The following is a 24010-nucleotide window of genomic DNA, read 5'->3' as shown; positions in this document are numbered from 1 at the left end:
CCATCATATTGGATATGTGGATGCTTAAAAATGTATCCGTTTGATTGCGGATTTAAAGAAAAATTCAATTATAGACAGACAGATGTAGAACTGCACTTAAAGGAAACTGAGAACATCCGAATAACTTCTATTTCACAATTTGAGCGTGTTAGTTAACATTTGATGGTATTAAGAGTGTTTAAAAGTATAACACAATGATTGCTGAAGGAACGTTACCTTCTAATTAATATTTAAATTAAGTGAATGATGTCATTGGCGCATGATGGAATTTTTACGTATTTAATGGTCAAAATGACTGAATGATTGAAGAAGTCTAGCGCAACCTCTGATACATATACATTCATCTACATGTAGCCAAGGTCTTTTCCAACCTATGACCTACCTGACACTTGCATGTGGTGCAGGTGGAGCCCTCCAGGTGCCACGTGTCCTCGCTGAAGCGACGCATGCCGCCGGCGTCCAAGCACGTCTGCTGGAGGTCGGAGGTCAGGCTGGGATCAGAGATCAGGCTGGGGTCTGGGGTCAGGCATGGCTGGTCCACGCAGCGCAGGCAGCACTCACCCTCGGCCAGCACTGTGAACTGGCAGGTGAGGACGGGACAGAGCAGCGGCTGGCACTGTAGCACCCCCTCCTGGCCGGGAGGGACACACACACACACACACTTAATTTGTAATTTTCCCATAGCAATTGTTGTGGAAAAGAGCGAAGATGCCGATGCAGGAATGCTGGGATTATAAGTAATTTAATGAACAAACAATAAAAAAAGGTATCGGAGCTCCGAGGCACAAAACACAGTAAAAATGGGAGTGCGAGTGCATGTGCAAAGAGGGAAGGAGGAAGAAGGTCTTTTATACAGTGGACCGGGAGGGGAAGAGATAAGGAAAGAACAGGGAGGAGAACAGAGAGAGACAAACCAACGACTATACGATAGTTGACCGATTTCACAGCTCATATCCTGTACAGGGAGAGGATGAGCACATCCGTGGCAGGCCATAAAACAAAGTGAAATACGATGCGTATATGTTAGCCTAGGATTCTAACAGTTTACACGTGCTACTAGTGATCATACAATATAAACCAAGATAAAGAATAACACAAGAATACTTTTCCATTACACCATATACAGAAACCATATTTTCTGTTTTACAAACAGCATAGTAGAGAAAAGAGAAAGAATAAAACCCTAACGATAATAATAATAGTCATAATAAAATAAAGTAATTTTTTATGATTAAAATCCCTAATTTGCAAGCACCGCCAAAAATGGTTTTTCGTCAGTCCAAATTTTTTGTATAGCTGTTCAAAGCTGGCAAACATAATCTTGATAAATTGGTTTTCAATGCTATGAATACCCTTATCATACCAAATTTTGAAGCCATTGTCCAATAAAGATGGTTGAAAAAGGTGAGTATGCATTACAGGTTGGTGAGGAGAGATACTTTAAACCCAGACATCTTTTGAATTGTTTTACTAAATACAAGGATTGAGTTACAATTATATTATCCTTGATATTATGAACTTGTGATGGTCGGGGTGCACAAGTGTGGCCTGCTTGTAATCTTTTCACTCTGGAGCCATGCTGAGATTGTATTGTTCCCATCTTTTAAAGGGCATCTATGATGCTTTTCCACTTTTCTGAGCTCTAAATACTGTTACAATGTTGAACTCTATCGTCAAACGATCCAAAATCGTCAAATAAAGAGTTTCATGTGTTTGGACGTGAGCCCTGCAAATTGTTGGGCATGGTTCTAAACGCTCTGTTCACAGAGTTTTTTTTTTTTTTTTTTAAACACTGGGAACGCATTGATGTGAATGCGTTCCGGATTTCCTTTCATAGCCAAGCTCAGACACACTCTCGGACTGGTTCCGCCCTCCCCCGCTCTGCCCCGGAAGTGATGTTTTTCGGTTCAGGGAAATAAAAAAATAAAAATAAAATAAGAAATACAGAGCGACTGCCAATCGACTACCGAAGCACCAAGGACCACAACGGTCAGAGTGGAACAAAAAAGAAAAGAAAATGTTAAAATGTTGGGGGTTTGTTCAGCGTAATCAGGGGCGGTTCTAGAATTTCTTTCTTGGGGGGGGGGGGTACAGACTGTGGAAGGGTGGCACACCGGAATGACATTTATTATAAATGCCCTGTCTTAGGTCATAATAAATGGTAGGCTGAGGTATGAATAATAGAACTATTTTATTTACCCAAATAATGCACAAAACAGTGTAGTATCCAGCATTTAGTAATCTTATCTCACTGAGTAAAATGCTTTTTGTTTGTTTGAGTGGGTTGATCTGTGCTCCGGGAGAGTATACTGGTGTATCTACTAGTAACCTAGTAGTATTAGTTTCAGCAAGATAAACAAGTGTTTCATAGGTATCTATGTAACTTATAGAGATGGAAACAAACAACTGAGTTTAGTCATGAATGTTTTTTTTTAATTCATAACAAGTACAAAGTGCATACACATCAAAAATCCCTTTGTGAGAGTTACATTCAAGTTACCAAACATCGACTAAACTTTTAATACTTATTCAAATGTTATCGATTTTAAAGACAGTTCATTTAAACGTCTTATGTTATAGGCCACTTGTCTATCCATTAGCTCATAAAAACAACAACCACACTTCCATTCAGCAACAATAAAGAGCATTAAAATAGACAAAGTAATAAAACAGAATTGAATGAGATTAAATGAATATTGCCCATTCCACAGTCCAGAACAATGCAGAGGTGGTGTGCGACTTTGAGTTTGACTGATTCAGGATGCAGTGACTGACTGATATCTTGATCACCGTTATCTGAAGCTTTTTTTTTTTTTCTTTATTGAGAAAAAGGTCTCAATTTTTGGAGTCCTTTTCATTCTGCTTTGTCTCCATCACCGTCTACCCCTGAAGAAATCATGCATATTATTTGGTTAGAAATAAAGTCAGAAAATCACTTTCCGTCAAACGAACCACGCATGGGTATCACATGCGATTATATCATCCTCTAATGGTATGGTACAGCAACCCCAAGCTCATTTGTTTGCACACGTGTATGAAATAAATCCTTTTGTAGACTGAAACTGTGTAATACGTGACGCTGGACATTTGTAGTTTGTGTTGCTGACAACCGCCGTGTCACTCCGGCTCGTAGCGTCCACACTGGCTGTGTGACACAGCAGCTGTCTGCTACACACAGCCTGTGTGAATGCTACAACACGACTGGTTGAGCTAAAAGCTAACGCTAAAAGTCGAACCTCCACTCAAAAAAGCCTAGACACTTGTATTTTGTGAAGCAGCTTTTATTTAATAGGCGACAGTCAGTCTCTCTTTCTCTCGAAACAGGATCAGCCCCTCAAAGTTGAGGCACTTGGTTTTTCTCAAGGTCAATCTTCACTAAAGGACAAAACTGTTTTCTGAATGCTGCTTAGTAGTAAAAAACTAAAAGTTTAAAATTGTTAGTTATTTAAGTTCATTTGTAAATAGTAAAACATTTGTTTTTGCACTTTCTATCTTAGTTTCTATCACTCTGTAGAGTGTATAAATAAAGGTGTGTTTATATTAAACATTTGATATAGTCCATGTTTCTTTTTTTACATTAGTAATTCATATTACGCATAATCTTTTTACTGTTGGTAATAAATTACTTTAGGCACCAAAAAAATTTGAAGAGCCGTTTGGGAGCCGAAAGAGCCGGCTCTTTTTAGTGAGCCGAGCCAAAAGAGCCGGTTCTCTAAAAAGAGCCGGAATGCCCATCACTAGTGCTAACTGGAGTTACACCTTCCTTATTGTGGCAACACGAAGGAGCAGTGCGTGTGTGTGTGTGTGTGTGTGTGTGTGTGGGGGGGGGGGGCGATAATGTTGATGCAATTACAGAATGTAAGGGGGTTATTGTTAAGGAGTAGAGATATGGGACGACACCACCTCAAGTTGTTTTTTGAGGAATAAAAAGAACAGAAGGCACACAGGTTTTGTTTACAAATGAGCCAAGACGTGGTTTACAAAGACAAGAAGGCTTTATTGTAATTTAAAGGAAGTGCACCTAATTGGAATCAACTCAACCCAAAAAAAAGAAATTTATAAGTAAACTATCAATACCAAAAAACGGGAGAGGAAGCACTGTTAAAAAAAAAAAAAAAAAAACTTAACAAGGGGGAACAATTAAACAACAAAAACGAATATCAAAACAAATGGACAAATCAAATTCTCAAACTCAAAAAGCGGAAAGGATCTTCAAAATAAAAGGGGCCAACGATTCAAACAAGGGGAAGAGACTTGTCAAAACAAAAGCAGGACAGGCTGACAACACCACACGGGGGGGCAACAGAAACAAAAGGACTCACGGAAGGTGATGATGCTGTTCAGGGCTGAGGCCATCTACATCTAGCAGGAGCACAAACAAACCGTGACGCTCGCATCCCAGTGGGCAGTCAGACTTGGGTGGTGACGACACAGCAAACTAAGACAAAAAGGGATACCACCACCGGTCCACCTCAGCCTCTGAATAACGTAAAGAAACACAAATAGGAGAGATCAAGGACGCGTATACGGAATTAAAACACACACACACACACGTTAGGTATACATTCAAATAAACAAAAATACACAATTAATTCAACAATGCAACAAAAGGAAAAATAATTGACCACCTAATTAATGGTTTGGTGGTCACTACGCGCCGACTGTCAGAAGCAGAACGGCTTCGTAATTCGGATCTTAATTAATGACGTGATCCGACAACTTCCCGCGTCAGCAAAGCAGCAGCAATTTGACTGGTTTTAGGGGCCGTCAGTACAGCGGCAAAGCCATGGTTCCAGGGAATGAGCTCTTCCAGTGTCTACAGTCGTGTCACCGGGAGTTGTAAAAGGCGGCACATGCCGAAAGAGCCACGGCGCACTACATGCCAAACCCTAGAAATAAACCATACAATCTAAAAACAAGTACCCCAAAACAATTAAAAACAAAGTCGGCAGAGGCAACCATACCTGAGGCAGACGCGGACGGGCGCAAGGAAGCGTGACCACGGCAGTGGAAATGACGTGACGGAGCGTCAAAGTGTAGTGAAAACCAACTGTTGCCACCCCTCCCTTTATAGCACGGCAACCCCCCAATCATTGGCTGACGAGCCAGGCAATCAGTTGTTAGGGCGTGACTATGATGCCACATTATCAACTTAATTTAAACATTTGTACATCATTCAACACTGCACAGAGCGACTGTTTACCTACCCTTGTTTTCTCCTTTTCCGCAAGACGGAGTTGAAATGCATCAAGACGCGAATCCTCAATCAATCGCGGATGAACGTCGACTCGGACAAAGTGATTGGCAGCTGATTGACAAAGTGATTGGCAGCTCTGGTGGGGGTGGCCGGGCAGGGTGGCCAATCATATTCCAGGGGTAGCCAGTGCCACCCCCAGCCACCCCGGTGGCCACGCCACTGAGCCTAATGCAGATGCGATGGAACACCGGTCCGGTCGGCAACGGGAGGGAGACGGGCTCGACTCTGCCGGTGGACGACGAGAGAATAGTCAGCCACGACAATACTTGAAAACATGTATGAGGACTGTGAGTGTATTGTGACCTCAAGCAACATTAGTTTTAAGACTACTTGCAACGTACAACCGCTGAATGGTGTTGATGAACTGTTAGCCACCACCGCTAACTCCGTGCTCTGCTTGTTATGTGTGTTGTGTTCGCTGGCAGCCAAACTGAAGAGGCAGCGATTTTGACTCGCAAGTTTCACTCCTTATAGCGATGTTCACGCTGCCAGCATGGTAACATCGGTTGTATAGAGCTCTTCCCGCTTTGTGCTTTGTGTGGACTTAAGTTGTGCAGATATTCTTGTCTGATAATAAACGACTCTATGACTGAAGCGATCGTTTCAGCGTACATATTTTGATACAAGTTTTGATACAAGTCAACAGTATGAAACAAAAATCATTCTAAGCCCTATTAAAATGTCTCGCAAGTCTTCTTCAATCTAACTGAGCAGTGGGAGATAATTCAATTTATACAGGATTTTGAGATTGCTGTCTACAAATATCCCAAGATATTTTAGACCATCTATAGGCCATTTAAATAGACTTGTTTGCTGAAGTTCAGAGTGGTCAAAATTCGTTAAAGGAATAATTTCACTTTTTTCCAAATTTACTTTGTAACCAGAATATTGCCATACATATTTAAAACAGTTTGCAGTTTGGAAAGAGAGTTACCAGGATCCTTTAAATACAAAATTATGTCATCTGCCAGACGATTAATTTTATGAGTTGTCTGACCAACCTGGAAACCTTATATATCAGGATCATTTCTAATTGTTTCAGCTAAGGGTTCAGTTGCTAAAACAAAGAGCACTCATTTTAATTCTACTGCAGCTCATGCGTATGGATCCGAACGAGGAGTAACAACTGGTGGGACAGAGTGGTGATGACTTCTTTTTCAGATCAACAGTGGCTGGCAAATTTTCGGATGCAACGTCGCACATTTAATCTCATATGTGGGAAACTGCGACCGCTGCTCCGCTGACAAAATACGCTAATGCGAAGTGAAATTTATTAGCATGCTAATAAACAAGTCTAACAAAAATGATTTGTTTTTGCTTCTTGTTTGTAACTTTATAATGACGCCGCCGGGAGGTGGGGCGCCGACTAAGTACGTACACGGGAGAGGTGAGTGGAGTAGACGGTTGTTAATGTGGACTGAGCTCGCATTCTGTTTGCATGTCCGTGACGAATGCGTTTTTATGCGATGCGAATACCAAAACCACCTCGCGGAGGTGTTACAGGGGTGTTCTTATATATTAGGATGGCCAGTTAAAAGATGATGCTATTACGTGCCCTATCCAATCTCTCTTCAATTTTCTATGTTCCAGGGGTGTTAAATGGGTTTCCTGTACGAAAGCAATGTCTATTTTGAGTTTTTTCAAATACATCAAAACTCTTCCGTTTTATAGGTCCGTGAAGCCCGTTCACATTAAAGCTTACAAATTTCACCACTCTATTCATCAACAATAAGTTTTCTTAAGAAATATTGTCCCATCCATATCATGCTTCCCATATAACCAAGTATTTCAAGTAAAGCACTGACCATGCAAGGAGCAAAAAAAGAAGAAAAAAAGAAAAGAAAAGACAAATATGCTACAACTACACACACCTACCTCCTCCCTCCTCCCCTTGCGCCTTCCCAAAACTGGCGCAAGGCATGACGTAGTTATCACAACCTACTGGGACCTACTGGGCAAACCAGGACCTACTGGGCAAATAACTAAACCATTAGCCCCCTCTCTGCAACATTCTAATGTCAAGAAAAAGTAACAAATGGCATCGCATAAAAACATAATAAATTTAAGAAAAATGTTTACTGCAATCTTTTGAATGACAAATACCTACGCAGTACTACAAGAAGTGAGAGGAAATTCCCCCTGGAAAAGGAAGTTACACAGTGAAAAAAAAAAGAACTGTTAACCTACATCAGGGGTCAGCAACCCGCGGCTCTTCTGTGCCTCTGCAGCGACTCCATTTAGTGTTTGGGGGGGGGGACAAAACATGTTTAACCAGAGCCTGAATCTACAAAGGATCCCTGCTCTGTGGAAAACATTGTGTCTGGTCCCCGTCCCCAAAAAGACACATTCAGGCCCTGACGACTACAGACCTATTGCTCTTAGCTCACACATTATTAAAAACATTTGAGAGGCTGGTGCTCGCCCACATCAGGCCCAAAGTGAGTACATTGACTGATCCCTTACAGTTTGCATACCAACCTAACATCGCCGTTGATGATGCTCTCATACCTGTTCCAGAGGGTCCACGCTCACCTCGACACCCCACACGCAACTGTAAGGATTATGTACTATTTTCGAGTGCCTTTAACACGATCTAAACTGAGCTGCTTGCTGAAAAGCTGAGGATGTTGCAGATTGAACTGACGCTTGTTTCCTGGGTACTGGACTATCTTAATTGCCAGACTGCAGTATGTGCGGCTCAATAACAATGTTTCTAAGACCATCCTGTGCAGTACGGGGCTCCACAAGGAACTGTTCTGTCACCTTTTTTGTTTAACTTGTACACATCGGACCACCAGCACAACTCCGACTCCTGCTTCCTCCAGAAATTTCCAGATGACTCAGCTTTTGTAGGCTGTATTAAGGGCGGCTGTTATGGGGTGTACAGGAGCACAATCCGGGACATGGTCTGTGCGCCATTTGCCAGTAGTAAACGGGTTTGACAGAAAAGGCGCATCTTGGGGAACTGTTTAGATGTCTGACTCACCAGTATTTTCCCAACTACTGGTGAGCCCTGGGCTTTTACTGGACTGCGGGCGATGAAGTGACCAGTCTGACCACAGTACAGGCAGAAGCTGTGACCTCTAATGATGTGCAGGCTTTGTTCCAAAAACTGGTTGATTCCTTCTCACCGCCTCGCCTCCCGTTGGGCTTGGATACATCAGTCCACCCGTGTTCTCAGGTCAATGAGGCTATTCAAAGTAGGGAGCTCATAGGAAACCACCTCATCCTTGATGTAAGGCCCAACAGATAAGCATCACACTGGGCCTCGACATTCCAATTGCTCTGTCAAGCTTGCGAAACGCTTGGTTGCGAAAGGCTATGGAATAGTCTGCCACAGACCGACCCCCTTGACGTAGGTTCACCAGACCCCCCGTGGAGTCCGGACCCTGGGAGGGCACCCCAAATCCCGTGCAAAGCGCTGCAGAAAAGGCTTGTAATGAGGCGCAGGCTGGATTGTGTTGCTCCCATTTGGCGATCCCCCAGAGATGAGCTCTTCCAGTGAGACAATGCTCAGAGCCTCACGTTCTAGTTGAGCATAATTGGTCTCTGTCTCGTTTATTGTTCTTGATGCAAAAGCAATTGGCCTTTCTTTGGCATTGGGCAGTACATGGGAAATCAGTGCCCCTACTCCACAAGGAGAAGCATCACAGGCAAGCTGAATTGGCAGCGATGGATTGAAGTGGGTTAGGACCTCGGATGCCATTAGTGAAGGCTTAGCTTTTTGAAAAGTCTCCTGACAGCTGGTGGTCCACTCCCAGGCTTCCTCTTTACATAGCAGGTTATGTAGTTTTTTTCAGCAGTGATGCCAGATTGGGGATGAACCACCCGTAGTAGTTCAACAGTCTTAAAAAAGACTTCAGCTGGCTGAAATTTTGTGGTGGGGGTGCATCCACAATCGCTGTTATTTTTGATGGGGCCGTGTGTAGTCCTGTAGCATCAATCACATGACCTAAGTATTCAACTGATGACTGGAAGAAGACACATTTCTCCTTACGAACTCTCATCTCGAAGTCCTCCAGTACCTGAAGAGTTGCATCCAGGTTGTGCAGATGCTCTTCATCATCTGCAACTGTACACAGGATATGATCCAGGTAACACTGCACTGCAGGGGCCTCATGTACAAAAGATACTTACGCACGAAAACCCATCGTACGCACATTTCCACATTCACATTCAGATGTACAAAACATTTTTTGACCGTAAAAAGGTGTGGTGCCTTTTTTGGCTTTTTAAGAGGCAGGGAATTTTCCACGCTCACAAGACTCTTTGACCCGGATCACGATCTTTCTCTGTCCGATATTACTGTTTTTGACACTTATTTTTGCATTTTTCTTAAACATTCTAAATCTGAAAAGGAAAGGAGAGGAACAAATGTTTTGATTGCAAAAACTAATACTGCTTTCTGCCCTTTCTTGTCCATGAGCCGCTATTTAAGGAGGAGACCACAAGCCAACCCAAAGGAGCCGCTTTTCGCTACGGAGAGGGGGATCCCATGACAAAGGCTTGGTTCACCTCTCGCCTATGCCTCCTTTGCCGATCCTGTGGTCTTTTCCCCGAACGTTACACTGCCCACTCAACAACAGCAGCACTTAAAACTCCTGTTTCAACACTTAAAGCTATGGGAAGGTGGTCTTCAGCCGCGTACGAATGCTATCTGCGTCCCGTGGCACAAGCTATTCTCTATGCTCAAAAAGCTATGCGCCTTTAGGAACTTCAGTCTCTTATGTTTATCTACATGTATTGGTATAACTATGTGTAATTCATGATTGCTATGATAATTCTGTTTATTATTGATATTATCTATTATCATGTTATCGTTATTATTATTATTATTATTATTATTATTATTATTATTATTGTTATTATTATTATTACTGTTTTATTGTTATTGCTATTATTATCATTACTATTATGTTTATTTTCTACAAATATATATCTTATTACTCTAGATTGGCTTTTTTGGTAATTTCTTCTATCATCGACGCCCTACTTCTACTATGTCACTGCTCGGTCTGTTGCATTCTCGCCCACCTAAATGCTACTTCAACCGCTGCGACATATTAATCTTAAATCTATTAGAAATATTGCTATATTATATTCCACTCCAACTGTATCTCTTTCGCCAAGCTGGTTGTACCGCACCAGCTTTAACTGTCTTTACTTCTTACCTTATAGCTTTATTTAGTTGCTCGCTGACTTGATTTTCGTAGTTGCTGCCTCTGGGCTCCCTGCATCGCCTTTCACGAAGGCTCGTGAAGGGCAGGAAGAGCTTCCTGCCCAGGTCTCTCACGCAAACGTGTAGGAGAGGGAGTCCCCAGACCGAACCTGAGATGCCCTCCCTGCCTTATGCCTTTCACGATGGCTCGTGAAGGGCGGGAAGAGCAGCTTCCCGCCTCAGGCTTTCCACGCGCTTACGTGGAATGGGTGGGGGGACCCCAAGCAGAACCATAACGTGATGATTGTGTAATAAAATTGTTTATTTTTGACAAAGTGACCCTGTCTGAAATACATATATATATCCACTAAGGGTGTCAAATTTAACGCGTTATTAACACGTTAACTCAACGCCGCTTTATCGCAGACAATTTTTTTATCGCGCGATTAACGCACATGGTGCTTTTTGAACCTTTGGCCGCTCCGTAGATTGTGGAAACGGGAAATGAATTGACTCACAGCACACAGTCACACGCTTGCAGTCGGCTTGTAAACACAACAAAAAAAGAAAAAGACACTGAGCGTAGATGAGCACTAGGAAGCACTAACATGGCTAAGGCGTCAGTTGTAAATGGAAAGTTCCACTTCAAAACCCTGCCAGATGGCAGTCTTGACAGGACAAAAGTGATATGCATTTACTGTAACACTGTATTTAATTTGTAGTGCGAGTAGTCTTACATATCACTTGTCTGTGAAGCATACAGCTGACGCGGAGAGCCCTCCGCCCCCTTCTAAGGTAAAGCAAACCACGTTGGATGGTGTGGCACGGAGACCACTGGCCGCGTCCACCACACACCAACTTTCAACAGCGGTGGCTAAATGGGTGTGGCTACGGCTTGCAGGCCAATTAATGTCGTGGAGGACGAGGGTCTGCGCGATATCATATACTGTATATTATACTGACTATGGATGATTATGGCACTGACTGTGGATTACTATGGATGCTGAACAGCTCTTATAGGCTATACTGCCGAACTGCACTATATCATTTGAGTCGTGTTCTGTATTGCACTGCCCCCTGTTTAATTCACACTTTATTTATTGTTTTGATTTAATTTAATTTATTTTGTGCATCACAGTTTGATGCAATGCATAAGGGCCATCCTTTTGTGTTAATGGCTGCTGAAAAAAGGGGATGAATAGTTCAAGTTCGAGTTGAAAAGTAAAATATACAAATTTTGGTAGTACTAGTAATCATTACTATGTAATGTTACAGTTATGCCAATCTGTTATTTTTGTTGGGCTTGAGTTTCTAATTATTTTTTTTACCCTGTGCATCTTTTGTTTTGTTAGTAGTACTTGTCATTGCTCCAACACGAATAAACATGCTGCATTTGCAGAAAGCAAGTATTTGCCTACTCCCATGTTGATATGATTATTAAAAAAATGGAAAAATATCGGTTTACGGTAGATTTAGAGCAGATAAAAAAATATGCGATTAATTTGCGATTAATCATTGAGTTAACTATGGAAAACCATGCGATTAATCGGATTAATTTTTTTAATCGACTGACAGCTCTAATATGTACATATATATATATTAAGGCTGTCATATTTTTAATCGCAACTAATTGCATTGTGTCCTGAGTTAACTCGTGATTAATCGCAGATTAACTGCACATTTTTACCCTGCTCCATGCGTAACTTTTATAAGATATTTATTGTGTTCTTATTTCTTCTATGTAAACACCTCCTGTTTAAGCTTGTGTGCATGTAAACTGGGGAGGGCTGTTTTGAGCTGGTTGCAGTCAGGGCCCAGAAGCAGACGTCCAGGTTATACTGCCTGGGCATCCGGAGGGGGGCACAAAAATCAGCCAACTTATTTGACCTGAGTAATGCACTGTTGTGCACCTTTGTGCTGCACTTTTGTAAACCTACCTAATAAAAATAACTGTTATTGAATCAAATTGTTCTTTTTCGCTTTTATGGGGATAGATACTTGATGGTGACGTGAGGTCAAAGGTCACAGTTTGTGACATGTAGGTCTCAATGGGACAAACTTGTGGGTTTTTGTCTCATGTCACTACGACCTTCATAGTGGCCACCAGGGTAATTTACTGTGGATTTGTACAACCCTAAAATGAAGCAGATTCCAGACGACACTCAAATACCGACCGTGCAGCGGCACTGCTGGCAGCCCTGCAGCCAGGTGGCACCGCTGCGGTGGAGTCTCCCTCTGCTCTGGTCCAGGCAGTCACTGCTGGGCTTGTTATCGCAATCGGGGCAGCAGGACGAGTCTAGGTCCTGGTCCTGGTCGTGGTATGGGTCTCTGCAGTGGCAGGGTCTCCTCCTGCAGAAGGTCAGACCATCCTGCACAGCGGAACCACAAGAGGAGAGTGACAGAGGACAGACCAGGACCTAATTAGACCCTGTTAGACCCTTTTAAACCCTTTAGACCTTGTTAGACCCTGGACCTTGTTAGAACTTGATCCTATTAGACCCTGTAAGACACTGATCCTGTTAGACCCTGTTAGATCCTAAGCTATGTTAGACCCTGTTTGACCATGTTCGACCCTGAACCTGTTTGACCCTTGACCTAGTGAGATCCTGTAAGACCCAGTTAGACCCTGGACACTGTTAGACCCCGATAGATCCTGGACCTTGTTAGACCCGGTTAGACCCTGGACCTTGTTAGACCAGGACCCTGCTAGACCCTGTTAGTCCCTGTTAGACCCTGGACCCTGTTAGATCCTGGACCTTGTTAGACCAGGACCCAGTTAGAACCTGTTAAACCTGTTCGAACCTAGTCCTACCTTGCAGGAGCAAATGGTGCAGGGGTCAGATGCATGCGTCCAGTCTTCGCCATTTCGTCGGAGCCCCGCCCCCTCCTCCTCCTCTGACCCCGCCCCTTCTTCCCTCTGCTGCCGACAGTCGCCGCTGCAGTTGCGTCCTGGCGAGCTGCACACGCAGTCGTAGCCGCCCGGCAGGTTGACGCACACGCTGTCGTTTGAGCAGGAGTGAATCAGCGAGGAGCACTCGTCCACGTCTGGAGGGACACAACAAAAACAACACAACAACAACAGAGTGAATCACTGTGGAAACAAACAAACAAGTCTGTGTCTCCTGCTGGAGGGAAAATGGATTTTTAACATTTATCTATGTATATATAATTACCTTACATATAAATGTGTGTATGTATATATATATATATATATATATATATATATATATATGTATATATATATATATATACATATCTGTATTTTACTTGACTCTTGGAACAGTGCTTTGGAAGATTTTATCGATCTCAATGCCATTGTCGATTCTGCTTATCGATTCTCATGATTCTCATAATGATTCCCGAGTATTTTTTTGAGGGGGAAAAAGTACTTCTACACAGTCCACATCTCCAAAAGCAACCATTTTTTCCCCCAAAATGTCAAAAGACATGAACATATTTCATTTAAACAGTGATTTAACAGTGTCTGACTCTTGTAACATTCAAAACAAAAATGCAAATATTGTTGCTTTATAAGTTACTTATAAGCTTAAACCAAATGTCAGTGAATGGGTGAACACTCTGACTGTCTCATCATTCTCTAAAACGTATGAAAAAGAAAATATTTCTATGTTGCTCGGCTTAAATAATGAAAAACTGCATGCTGCTTGCAGGGTGACAGTGTGCCAAGTGCAGAATATATGTGTGGATGTTTACCGTCGTTGACGGAGATCACAGCAGAGCTTGCAGCTGCAACAGCAGAAACGTAAGCAGCATTAGCATTAACACGTAGCCTATTGAACGCTCCACACTCCTGGAATTTAATTCCATGCCAGGTCGACAGATGTGTTCGCATAGCTGAGGTATTTGCACCTCGACATGAGACGACAGCGTTCCACTGATTACACACAGCAGTGTTCTCGTCTCTTTTTCCGAACTGGAGCCATGCTTTCAATCTCTTCCTTCGCTCCATGTTTACTCCTGGCTAAAGGAGATGAGTGTAATGTATTGAACTTGCGTTTACTTCCGTTTCCTATTGTGCCCAAACAGTTGCCGTAGGGCTACGTTCGCGCAGTGCAATAATAAAGACATGAGTTGTTGCTAATCACCCCCGGTCTCCGAGCGTGCTTTCAGCCAAAGAATTCATTACATGGTGTCAGAAGTAAAAAAAAAAAAAAAAAAAGAAAGACAGGAAGAATGACCATGCCACAGTTTGATCACCCAAAGATTGACAGGGACGCCTCGGATTTATATAAAGAATTCGAGAGGTTCCGAAGTCACACGTCGTTCGTCTTTGATGGCCCCCTCTCCGGCATAACGGCGAAGCAGCAAGCCGGATGGCTAGGCACGTGGGTCGGAGAGCAAGGCAGAGAGGTCTACAAGACACTCGCCTGGGAGGACGGAGATAAGGAAGACCCAGTGAAGGTACTGGACAAATTCGCCAATTACATTAGACCCCGAAAGAACAAGAGAATAGGCAGGCACCGTTTCAAACAAAGGAAACAAGGGCCAACTGAAAGTTTTGATAACTCACTTAAGGCTAATTCTAATGGACTGCGAAGTACACCGATCCCGACAACATGCTCGTTGACGCCATTATCGGGGGGGTGAGAGAGAAGCGAGTTCAGGAACGGCTGCTCGAAAGAGGCGAGAGCCTCACGTTAAATAAAGCGATATAACTTACTCAGCAATTCGAAATATCCCAGAAGCAAATGAAAATCGTCAGAGACGAAGATTCTCAGATATCAGCAGTGACAGTTAAACCCAAACACTTCACACCAAGTAAGAAGATGCCCTTCAAAGGTAATTCTAATTACCGAAAGCAAGCATCAATCAACTCACCGAAGTCGTGCACCAAGTGTGGAAAAGACCCACAGCACAAGTGGAATCAAGGCAAGTGCCCAGCAAAAGGCTCAGTCTGTTCGTACTGCCACAAACCAAACCACTGGGCAACTGTGTGCAATAAGCGTGCAGTCAGCACTGTCACCGTCGACCCAAAGCATGAACCTTCAGATGATGAAGAAATCTTGAGCATAAACACAATTCAACCCAGTGACCCCAAAAGTGATAAATGGGTGGTAGAGTTAGAATTAGAATATAGAATAGAATAGAATATTCAGAATTGACACAGGCGCAAAGTGCAATACACTGACGCTCCATAGTTATCAATTACTTGCTCACACAGGAGAGCTACAGCGTTCTGGAATAGTACTCCGCTCATACTCAAATCATCAGCTAAAGCCTGTAGCTGCTGTTAGCCTCGAAATAAGCTCATCAAAGAGCAAAACAAATGCAATGTTTGAGATCTTGGACATTGCTCAAGAAAATGTGCTCAGTGGCACTACAGCTGAGGCATTGGGATTGATCGCGACTTGACTTACTAAAGTGCAACGCAAAGAAGCACTGCGTACAAAACGCCGCCAATGAAGAAACACAGTGTGTTCCCGTTGGACTTGATGAGTTCCCAGAACTAACACGCACCACTGGAACCTTGCCAGGAAAATATTCCATAAAGCTTGAACCGGGGTCAAAAGGTGTAGTTCATCCTGTACGCAGGCAACCAGCTGCTCTCAGAGAGAAAATAATCGAAAAATTAGCTGAAATGGAGCAAGATGGCTACATCACTAAAGTTGAAGAGCCTATTGAGTGGGTGAGTTCCATGGTTGCAGCAGAGAGAAATTACAAAGTGAGGATCTGCATATACCCTAGTGACCTGAACAAAGTCATCAAGAGAGAACACCATCCCATGCGCACTGCAGAAGAAGTGGTCTCAATGATTCCAGGCGCCAAAGTCTTTTCAGTCCTAAATGCAAAGTCAGGTTTTTTACAAATAGAGCTTGATGAACCATCATCTTTCCTCACAACTTTCAATGCAGCTCAAGTGCACATATACACACACTGACACTCCTACACACAGTGGGGTCGGCCTGCTAGTGGGGGCTGGACCCGATATCTTTCCCACCCTGGATGGGCCCTGTGCAGTCCGGTGCCCCCGAGGTGCGAGACCGGCTGGGCTTATGGGGACCTTGCCACTGGTGGCGGGGTCCCCCTTCCCCCAATCCCGGGACCGGGCCGCTGCCCGGGTGGTCCCCCTGCGCCGCTCGGGGGCGGGTGGGCGGCGACGACCTGAGACACGGGGGTCTGACAATGGTGGGCGGGGGTCCACGGATTGATTATTTAATTTTATCTTTTTAATTATTTATCTTCTTCTTTTACAGGGCACAGGGGGAACCAGGGGGGACTCTCGCTCGGGGGCCCGCTTTGCCGGCGTTGGGGGCGGGGGTGCGGCTGTGGCCCCAGGGGCCGGGGGGTCCCGGGGCGGTGGGGGTGGCTGGGGGGTGTGGGGGGTGGAGGGGGCCGGTTGATGCGGCATACTGGGTCCGTAGGGGGGGGGGGCCTCTGGGTGCCCGGGCCTGCCTTGGGTACTGATCATCCCGGTGGGTGAAGGGGCTGGGTCCTGTCATGGGGATGAGTCTGGTCTCGCTTGCCCTGGGGGGCCCCCGTCTGGGGGCCGGGCTCTGCTGCCTGTCCGCCCTGGGTGGTGTCCCTTCTCCTTGGGGTATCTGCCTCCCTGTCATCCTGCCCTGGCTCCTCGTGGGGCGGGTGCCCTCTGGCCCGGGGGCCTGCTGCTCCGGGCCTCTTCCTGGCCGGCTTTGCGGTGGGTATGCCGTGTCCGGGCCCCCCCCCCCGGCTCGTCGCTGGCGTGGGGCGGTTGCGGCCTTGGAGACCGCACTAATTGGCAGCCTACTTCCAGTGACGTACTTAAACACACCCACTCCCACATTCAGGTACACACACCACCACATCCATACACACACACACACACACACACACACACACACACACACACACGTATACACAGATGCAAACATGCACACACACACAAGTATACACACATGCAAATATACACATACACCCGCACACACGCACACACACACAAATATACACAAGCGCGGGTACACTGTTGTACACTATTGCATAGCTTATTGTCTTATTTATCCATGAGTAGATTATTATCATCGTTATTATTACTATCAACATTATTATTATTATTATTATTATTACTATTATTATTATTATTACTATTATTATTATTATTATTACTATTAACGTTGCTATTATTATCATCGCTATTATTATTAACATCACTGTATGAACTCGCATGTATGTTTGTATGGGTATATATGCACTATCTGACAATTAGCTATGCATATTTACGATCTGTTTTGTTCTCTTTTAACACAATTGTATATTGTTGCCAGTTGCCTCCCATACTCCTCTCTCTCTATCCCTCTCATCATCTCATCAAACCCCCCCCCCCCCCCCCCACACACACACACACACACACACACACACACTCATTTCCCCTCTCTACTCACCCCCCTATCTATCCCCCTCAGTCCGGTCATGGCCAGAGGTAGCTCCTGAAACCACCCACGTGGCTCACACTCTCAAGATCTACCTCTGAGAATAAAATCTGTCAGCCATCATAGACATTCAGAGACACTTCTGCTTGTCATTATGGCCAGACCGGACAAGGAAAAAAAAAAAAGAAAAAAAAGAAAAATGCACCCCTTGGTCGGTTTAGATGGCTCAGGCTTCCCTTTGGCGTAAAATGCGCTCCCGAAATCTTCCAACGTATAATGGACCAAATGCTTGAAGGCATTCTAGGAGCCATAAGCGTGATGGACGACATCCTTATAGCAGCTCCTACAGTTCAGGAACATGATTCAATCTTGCGCAAAGTTTTCGAGAGAGCTACAATCTACACCCTAAAGCTCAACTTCAACAAATGCCACATTCGCCAGTCATCAGTGCCATACGTCGGACATCTGATAACAGCTGACGGCCTGAAGCCTGACCCAGCAAAGGTGGAAGCAATTCGACGTATGCCAGCACCGGTGGATAAAGAAGGTATCAAGCGTTTTTGCGGCTTCATCACATACCTATCAAAATTCATACCTAACCTCAGCGAAGTGGATGCACCGCTGCGGCAGCTCCTAAAAAGGGATGTTGAGTTTTTATGGCAACCAGCACAGCAAATAGGTTTTGACAGATTGAAAGAGGCATGTTCACATCCCCCAGTGCTTAAATATTTCGACCCCGCAAAGCCTGTCATGACATTTCGCAACGCAAGCAGCAGTGGACTAGGAGCAGTTCTACTGCAAGATGACCAGCCAATTACCTTCTCCTCAAGGTCTCTTACAGACGCCGAAACGCACTACATGCAAATCGAAAAAGAGACACTTTCTATTGTTCACGCTTGCACAAAGTTCCACAATCACATATTTGGAACACTGTATATAACGATCACAAGCCCCTCGAAGACATATTCAATAAACCTCTGTTGTCTACGCCAATGCAAATACAGAGAGTGTGTCTTCGTTTGCAATGGTATGACCTGACTGTGAGATACAGAAGAGGGAAAGACGTGGAACTTCCTGACACACTCTCCAGAGCACAGATTTCTGAGAAAACACCAGAAATTAATGGTTTGGAATGTATCTCAATGCTAAACGTTGTCTCTGTCAGTGACCAGAAGTCCACAGAACTACAAGAGCTGACAAAAGAAGAGCTCAGCAGTCTCCAACAAGTCATCCAAAGTGGGTGGTCTGAACACAGACGTCATGTCCAGAAGCGAGCTCGCATTGTCAGGTGGAATCATCTACAAATAACTATTGTACGAATGTAGTGCCCCCCACCATGCTTGAACCCATGTTGAGGCTCATATACCAGTCACACATGGGGATAGTCAAGAGTAAACAGCGAGCATGCGAGGCCCTCTACTGGCCAGGGATGAGCGCACAGCTTGAAGAAGTGGTAAGAAACTGCAGTCTGTGTGCAGACTTCCAGAACAAGCTGCCCAGAGAACTGCTCAAACCGACAGAAACGCCTGAGTTGCCCTTTGAAGAGGTAGCATCAGATCTCTTTGAGTTTGAAGGGAAACAGTACATACTGCTTGTAGACTTCTACTCAAAGTTTATTGAAGTGGATGGATTGAGAGACACCCGCAGTCACAGAGTGATTGAGACATTAAAAGCACAGTTCAGCAGACACGGCATACGTGCAACTATACGATCTGAAAACGGTCCACAGTACTCCTCAGAAGAGTTTAAAGACTTCTGCAAGAGCTACAGCATTGTTCACGGCATCTTCACCGCATACACCACATACACCACACTCAAACGGTGAAGCAGAGCGTGCAGTGCAAACAATTAAGCGGCTCTGGCGCAAGGCATCAGACAAGCACCTCGCACTGCTAGACTATAGGACCACTCCCCTTGAGCCAGTTGGTCTCTCACCAGCTCAACTACTCATGGGAAGAAGGCCACGAAACAAGCTTCCTACAGCACGCGAGCTCCTCGCACCAGCAGCCTTTGACCCACTAAAAGTCAAGCGTCTCTTAGATCAAACCAAAATTAATCAAAAGTACTATCACGGCCACAAGAAAGGAGGACAACCCGAGGTTGTCCTCCAGCCGGGAGATGAGGTTCGGATGCAGCCTTTTCCTGGTCAGACAGCACAGTGCACAGTGCATCTTACGTTGTGGATAGTGGAAGCAAGCAGTACCGCCGCAACAGTCAACATCTTCGCACAAGCACGCCAGCTGCCAACCACCCGCGCCACTGGATGCGTGACGAGCCTCGGATGGAGCCGCCAGAGCAAAGAACTGAAAAAGAACAGCTGCCTCCCATTCCATCTGCGCAGCCTCACTCAACTCCCAGAGAACCTTTGAGCCATGCCCAAGCCCGACCAGGTGAAGCCTACATCACGAGCCGAGGCAGAGTCGTCAGACCACCCGACAGACTGAACTTATAAATTAGTGAAGGGAACAGGTTTGGTAAAGACACCTGGGGAAGTGAAGTGCTGGCAACCTCTCCTTCGAAGTTAGTGACATTGTTTTCAAATGTTTATATGTTTGTATTGAACTCTAAATAAATATGAAGTTTATTTTTCCTTAAAGTCAGGACATTCAAAATGCTGAGAATGTGTCCAATCTATGTATGTTTAAATGCCTTTTCTTTTTGTGAAGATGGGAGATGTAGTGTATTGAACTTGCGTTTACTTCCGTTTCCTATTGTGCCCAAGCAGTTGCCGTAGGGCTACATTAATGCTAATCACCCCGTCTTCCACTACAAGAACATATTACAATGAGCGTCGCACTGTCCCTGACGACCGCGGTGTGACGTGACATGAAAGGTACGGAGTGGTTTCCATGTGGCTCCGCACACACGCTTTTGGTTTAAATTGGGGGTAACGCAAAACAAACGCAACTGATTCCAAATTGGGAAACAATACAAAAACCTATACAGTAATTAACTATATAATAATTTTATTAATATTCCAATGAATCATTCCACATTTCCTGAACGTTCCTATCTTTCAAGGTCCTCAAGAGCAGAAAAAAGGCATTAAAGGACATATTTCATAATAATTATAAAAAATCATAATAATTAAAAAAAAAATACTAAGACTTTTACATTTTCAAGACCAAGACGCTTGGAGAACTCTTGTTGGTGGCCTAAGCCCCAGACGGGGTAATAGGCGTAAGTAAGTAAGTAACTATATTGTGCTGTAACAAAATTTCCCCAATAGGATATTAATGAAAGCTTCCATTCTATTTCTATTTCTATTCTTTTCACTTAAAATAACTACACAAGAAAACCAACCACAGCTGTTACAGCAGCAGCAGCAGGAAGTGACGTCACAGCGTCCCCTGGGTGCACCAGTCCTCCAGGGACCATTGAGGGACGGGGCTTAGCATCTGTTGATGAATGAATTGTGAATGAAAGAATGAAATTAAAGAATGATTGATGTCTGATGAGATGATTGACACCTTCACACTCTTGATGGTTCTTCTTATTCCTCAAATTTCAGTGAGGAGAAAAAATGTGGAGGCAGCAACATGGTGTGTGTGTGTGTGTGTGTGTGAGAGAGAGAGTGTGTGTGTGAGTGTGAGTGTGAGAGTGAGTGTTTGTGTGTGTGTGTTTTTGTGAGTTTGTGAGGCACTGATGTCCAGGTGGACCTGCCCAACGCCCAACCTAATGTCTGTGTTCCAGCAGGGGGATGCAGGGAGGGAGCCTGGGGGGGCACCAGTCTCTCCCTCTCTCTCTTTCTCTCTGCCTGTTCTCATCGTCCTTTTCCAACATTTATCTGGGGCAAACAACCCTCCTCCCTCATCCCCCGGACCCCTTCCCTGCCCACCACCCCTCCCTCCCACTCCCCCTCAACTCATGGTGGACACTGTGTGTCGCAGCCTCATCAGAGACCTGAAAAGCAGATGATCAGGTGAAGATGAGAGGTACAGTTGGGAGGGAAGAGTGTTTGAAAAAAGAGAATTATTAAAAAAATTAAAAACAAATAATGAAATGTATTGTCATTATTTTAATTCTGATCATAATCTATTATTAAAAATAATATTATTGGAATAATGAGGAGGTGGGGGTGGGGGGGTTGGGAGTGTAGAGGGTTGCTCTCTACATGGCCCTGACACCATTGGGTTTCATGGGGAATAAATTACAGTCAGCGCTCAGACGGTTTTATTGGAGTAAAATGCTGCAAGGTCGATGACACAAACACGCAACAACAGCACAAGAGAGGGAAATCACAGATACCTTGTGTTTCAGACAGGAGATTCAACAGCAGCAGCTGTGTATACATATATATATATATATGTAAATTTATATATATGTACATTCAGTTCCATCCAGGGCCACATAGAAACAACCATTCACACTCACATGCACACCTACGGACAATTTAGAATGTTCAATTGACCTCACAGAGTGTGGGAGGAAGCAAGAGAACCCGGAGAGAACCCACGCAGACACAGGGAGAACATGCAAACTCCACACAGAAAGGCCCCAGGCCCGGAATCGAACCCACGACCTTCTTGCTGTGAAGGGGCAGCGCTAACCACTGCGCCACCGTGTCGCCCTATGCCCTAACACAGTTTGACACATGTGTAGTTAGCCCAGGTACAAGCTCCCCAGCAGAAAACACTTCTCTCAAACGGCGCTGCCACAGCTTTATGATGAATGCCGTCGTAAACTGGAAATTGAAGGAGGCAAAATATTTCACCACGAGCCACCAGCATAACAACAGACAATGGGGTAAACATTGTCAAGGCTGTTTCCCTCAAAGGCTGGACCAGACTGCAGTGTTTTGTTCATTGGCTGCACCTTGCTATTTTGTAAGTTCATGATGATATCAAATGATATCATAATATTATGTTTTATTATCACAAGACAAGCAGACTTTTTAAATAATAATGACCTATTTTACATCTACAGAGAGGACTCGCAACTGCACAACAGGAGTTCTCCCTACCTATAAGCACCAGTTGATTACAGAATCACCTACCAGGTGGGGTTCTTGCCATGCTATGATAGCACGAGTTCCAAAGGAGGAGAAGGCCATTTCAAAGATGTTTTCTGCTGATAGAAAAACAAGGCACCTGGCTCCCTTGTGGCAAGACATCAAGTTCTTGGAATCCATCCACAATGCCCATAATCCTCTCGTGGAGTTCACTGATGCCCTCTCTGGTGAAGCACATGTCGGTGTCTCTTGTGTGAAACTTGTCCTACAGCTCTTTAACACAGAGGTCTTGAAACCAGGAGAGGATGACACAGAGCTAACCAAGGCCATCAAAGCCACCATCACCACCTATTTAAATGAAAAATATGATGATTCTGCCACTGACAACCTCCTTAACATGGCATCTCTCGTTGATCCTCGATTCAAGACCCGCTACATCCAAGATGACAAGGTAGAGGCTGTGAAATCCAGAGCTGAGGCACAGATACTCAGCGACTGTGAGACCACATCGCAATTTACTCAGACATCCAGATTGGGTGGAGGCAGAGCAGATGCTGCGGCTTCAGGTCCACCAGCCAAAATACAGAAGAAGACACACGGCAGCTTTTTCAAGAAGTCTCACTCTGTTTCTACCTCTAAACAAATAAGCAGGATGTTGAGGCTGAACTAAACAATTACCTGCAAGCTCCAGAAGCAGACAGTGAGACCAACCCCCTCGTATGGTGGAAAACCCACTCCACATCATAACCCACAGTGAGCTTCTTGGCAAAGAGGTACATCTGTATTCCTGCCACAAGCTCACCATCAGAGCGTGCTTTTAGTACAAGTGGCAATATTGTGTCCTGCCACAGTGCGGCTTTAAAGCCAGACATGGTGGACAGATTGTCTTTCTTGCAAAAAAAACTGTAATGGGGTAAATAATGTTCAGTAGTGCACAAGAATAACTGTCTCGTATAATAATATATAATTGGCTCAGATTTCATTTTGCTTTCATTGTTCAGGTAGTATTTGTACCAGAGCCATGCTAACTCTTATACTTGAGATGATCAATGTCCAGCCAAAACAATTTGATGTGATAGTTGTCACAGCTGTTATTTTATACAATTTATGTGTTTATGTGTTTATGTGTTACAAGTAAAAGTGTGTATCATTTTGAAAAGGGAAATGACTCATATTTACAATTACAAACGATGCGCATACTGAAGTAGTTTATAATATTTTTATTTTCCATTTCAGTACCCCCAGAAATCTCTGGGAGGTAAATCAGTGTAAAATAAATG

At 44.2% G+C, this 24010-nt stretch overlaps 1 protein-coding gene and 1 long non-coding RNA gene across 2 annotated transcripts in view; one reads left to right on the top strand and one right to left on the bottom strand.

Annotated features, from left to right (window-relative positions):
• LOC142889659 (uncharacterized) overlaps positions 1-24010 on the top strand; it is a 250072-nt gene that overhangs the window by 106241 nt on the left and 119821 nt on the right. The gene's annotated exons all lie outside the window — the stretch shown is intronic.
• The window catches only part of LOC142889657 (protein kinase C-binding protein NELL1-like), a 97002-nt gene that overhangs the window by 5254 nt on the left and 67738 nt on the right, over positions 1-24010 (bottom strand). The window contains exons 10-12 of the mRNA XM_076028449.1: positions 13228-13460; positions 12590-12784; positions 383-631 (exon numbers count right to left, since the gene is read on the bottom strand). Coding sequence (XP_075884564.1) covers positions 383-631; positions 12590-12784; positions 13228-13460 — 677 coding nt within the window. The remainder of the gene's footprint in view (positions 1-382; positions 632-12589; positions 12785-13227; positions 13461-24010) is intronic.

This window comes from Nelusetta ayraudi, unplaced genomic scaffold, assembly GCF_046127955.1.
Source record: "Nelusetta ayraudi isolate G7.1 ecotype Tasmania unplaced genomic scaffold, CSIRO-AGI_Nayr_v1 ptg000023l, whole genome shotgun sequence".
In the NCBI taxonomy this organism is placed as follows: Eukaryota; Metazoa; Chordata; class Actinopteri; order Tetraodontiformes; family Monacanthidae; genus Nelusetta; species Nelusetta ayraudi.
Note: the sequence above shows the minus strand (reverse complement) of the source record. Positions and strands in the feature narration are given on the sequence as shown.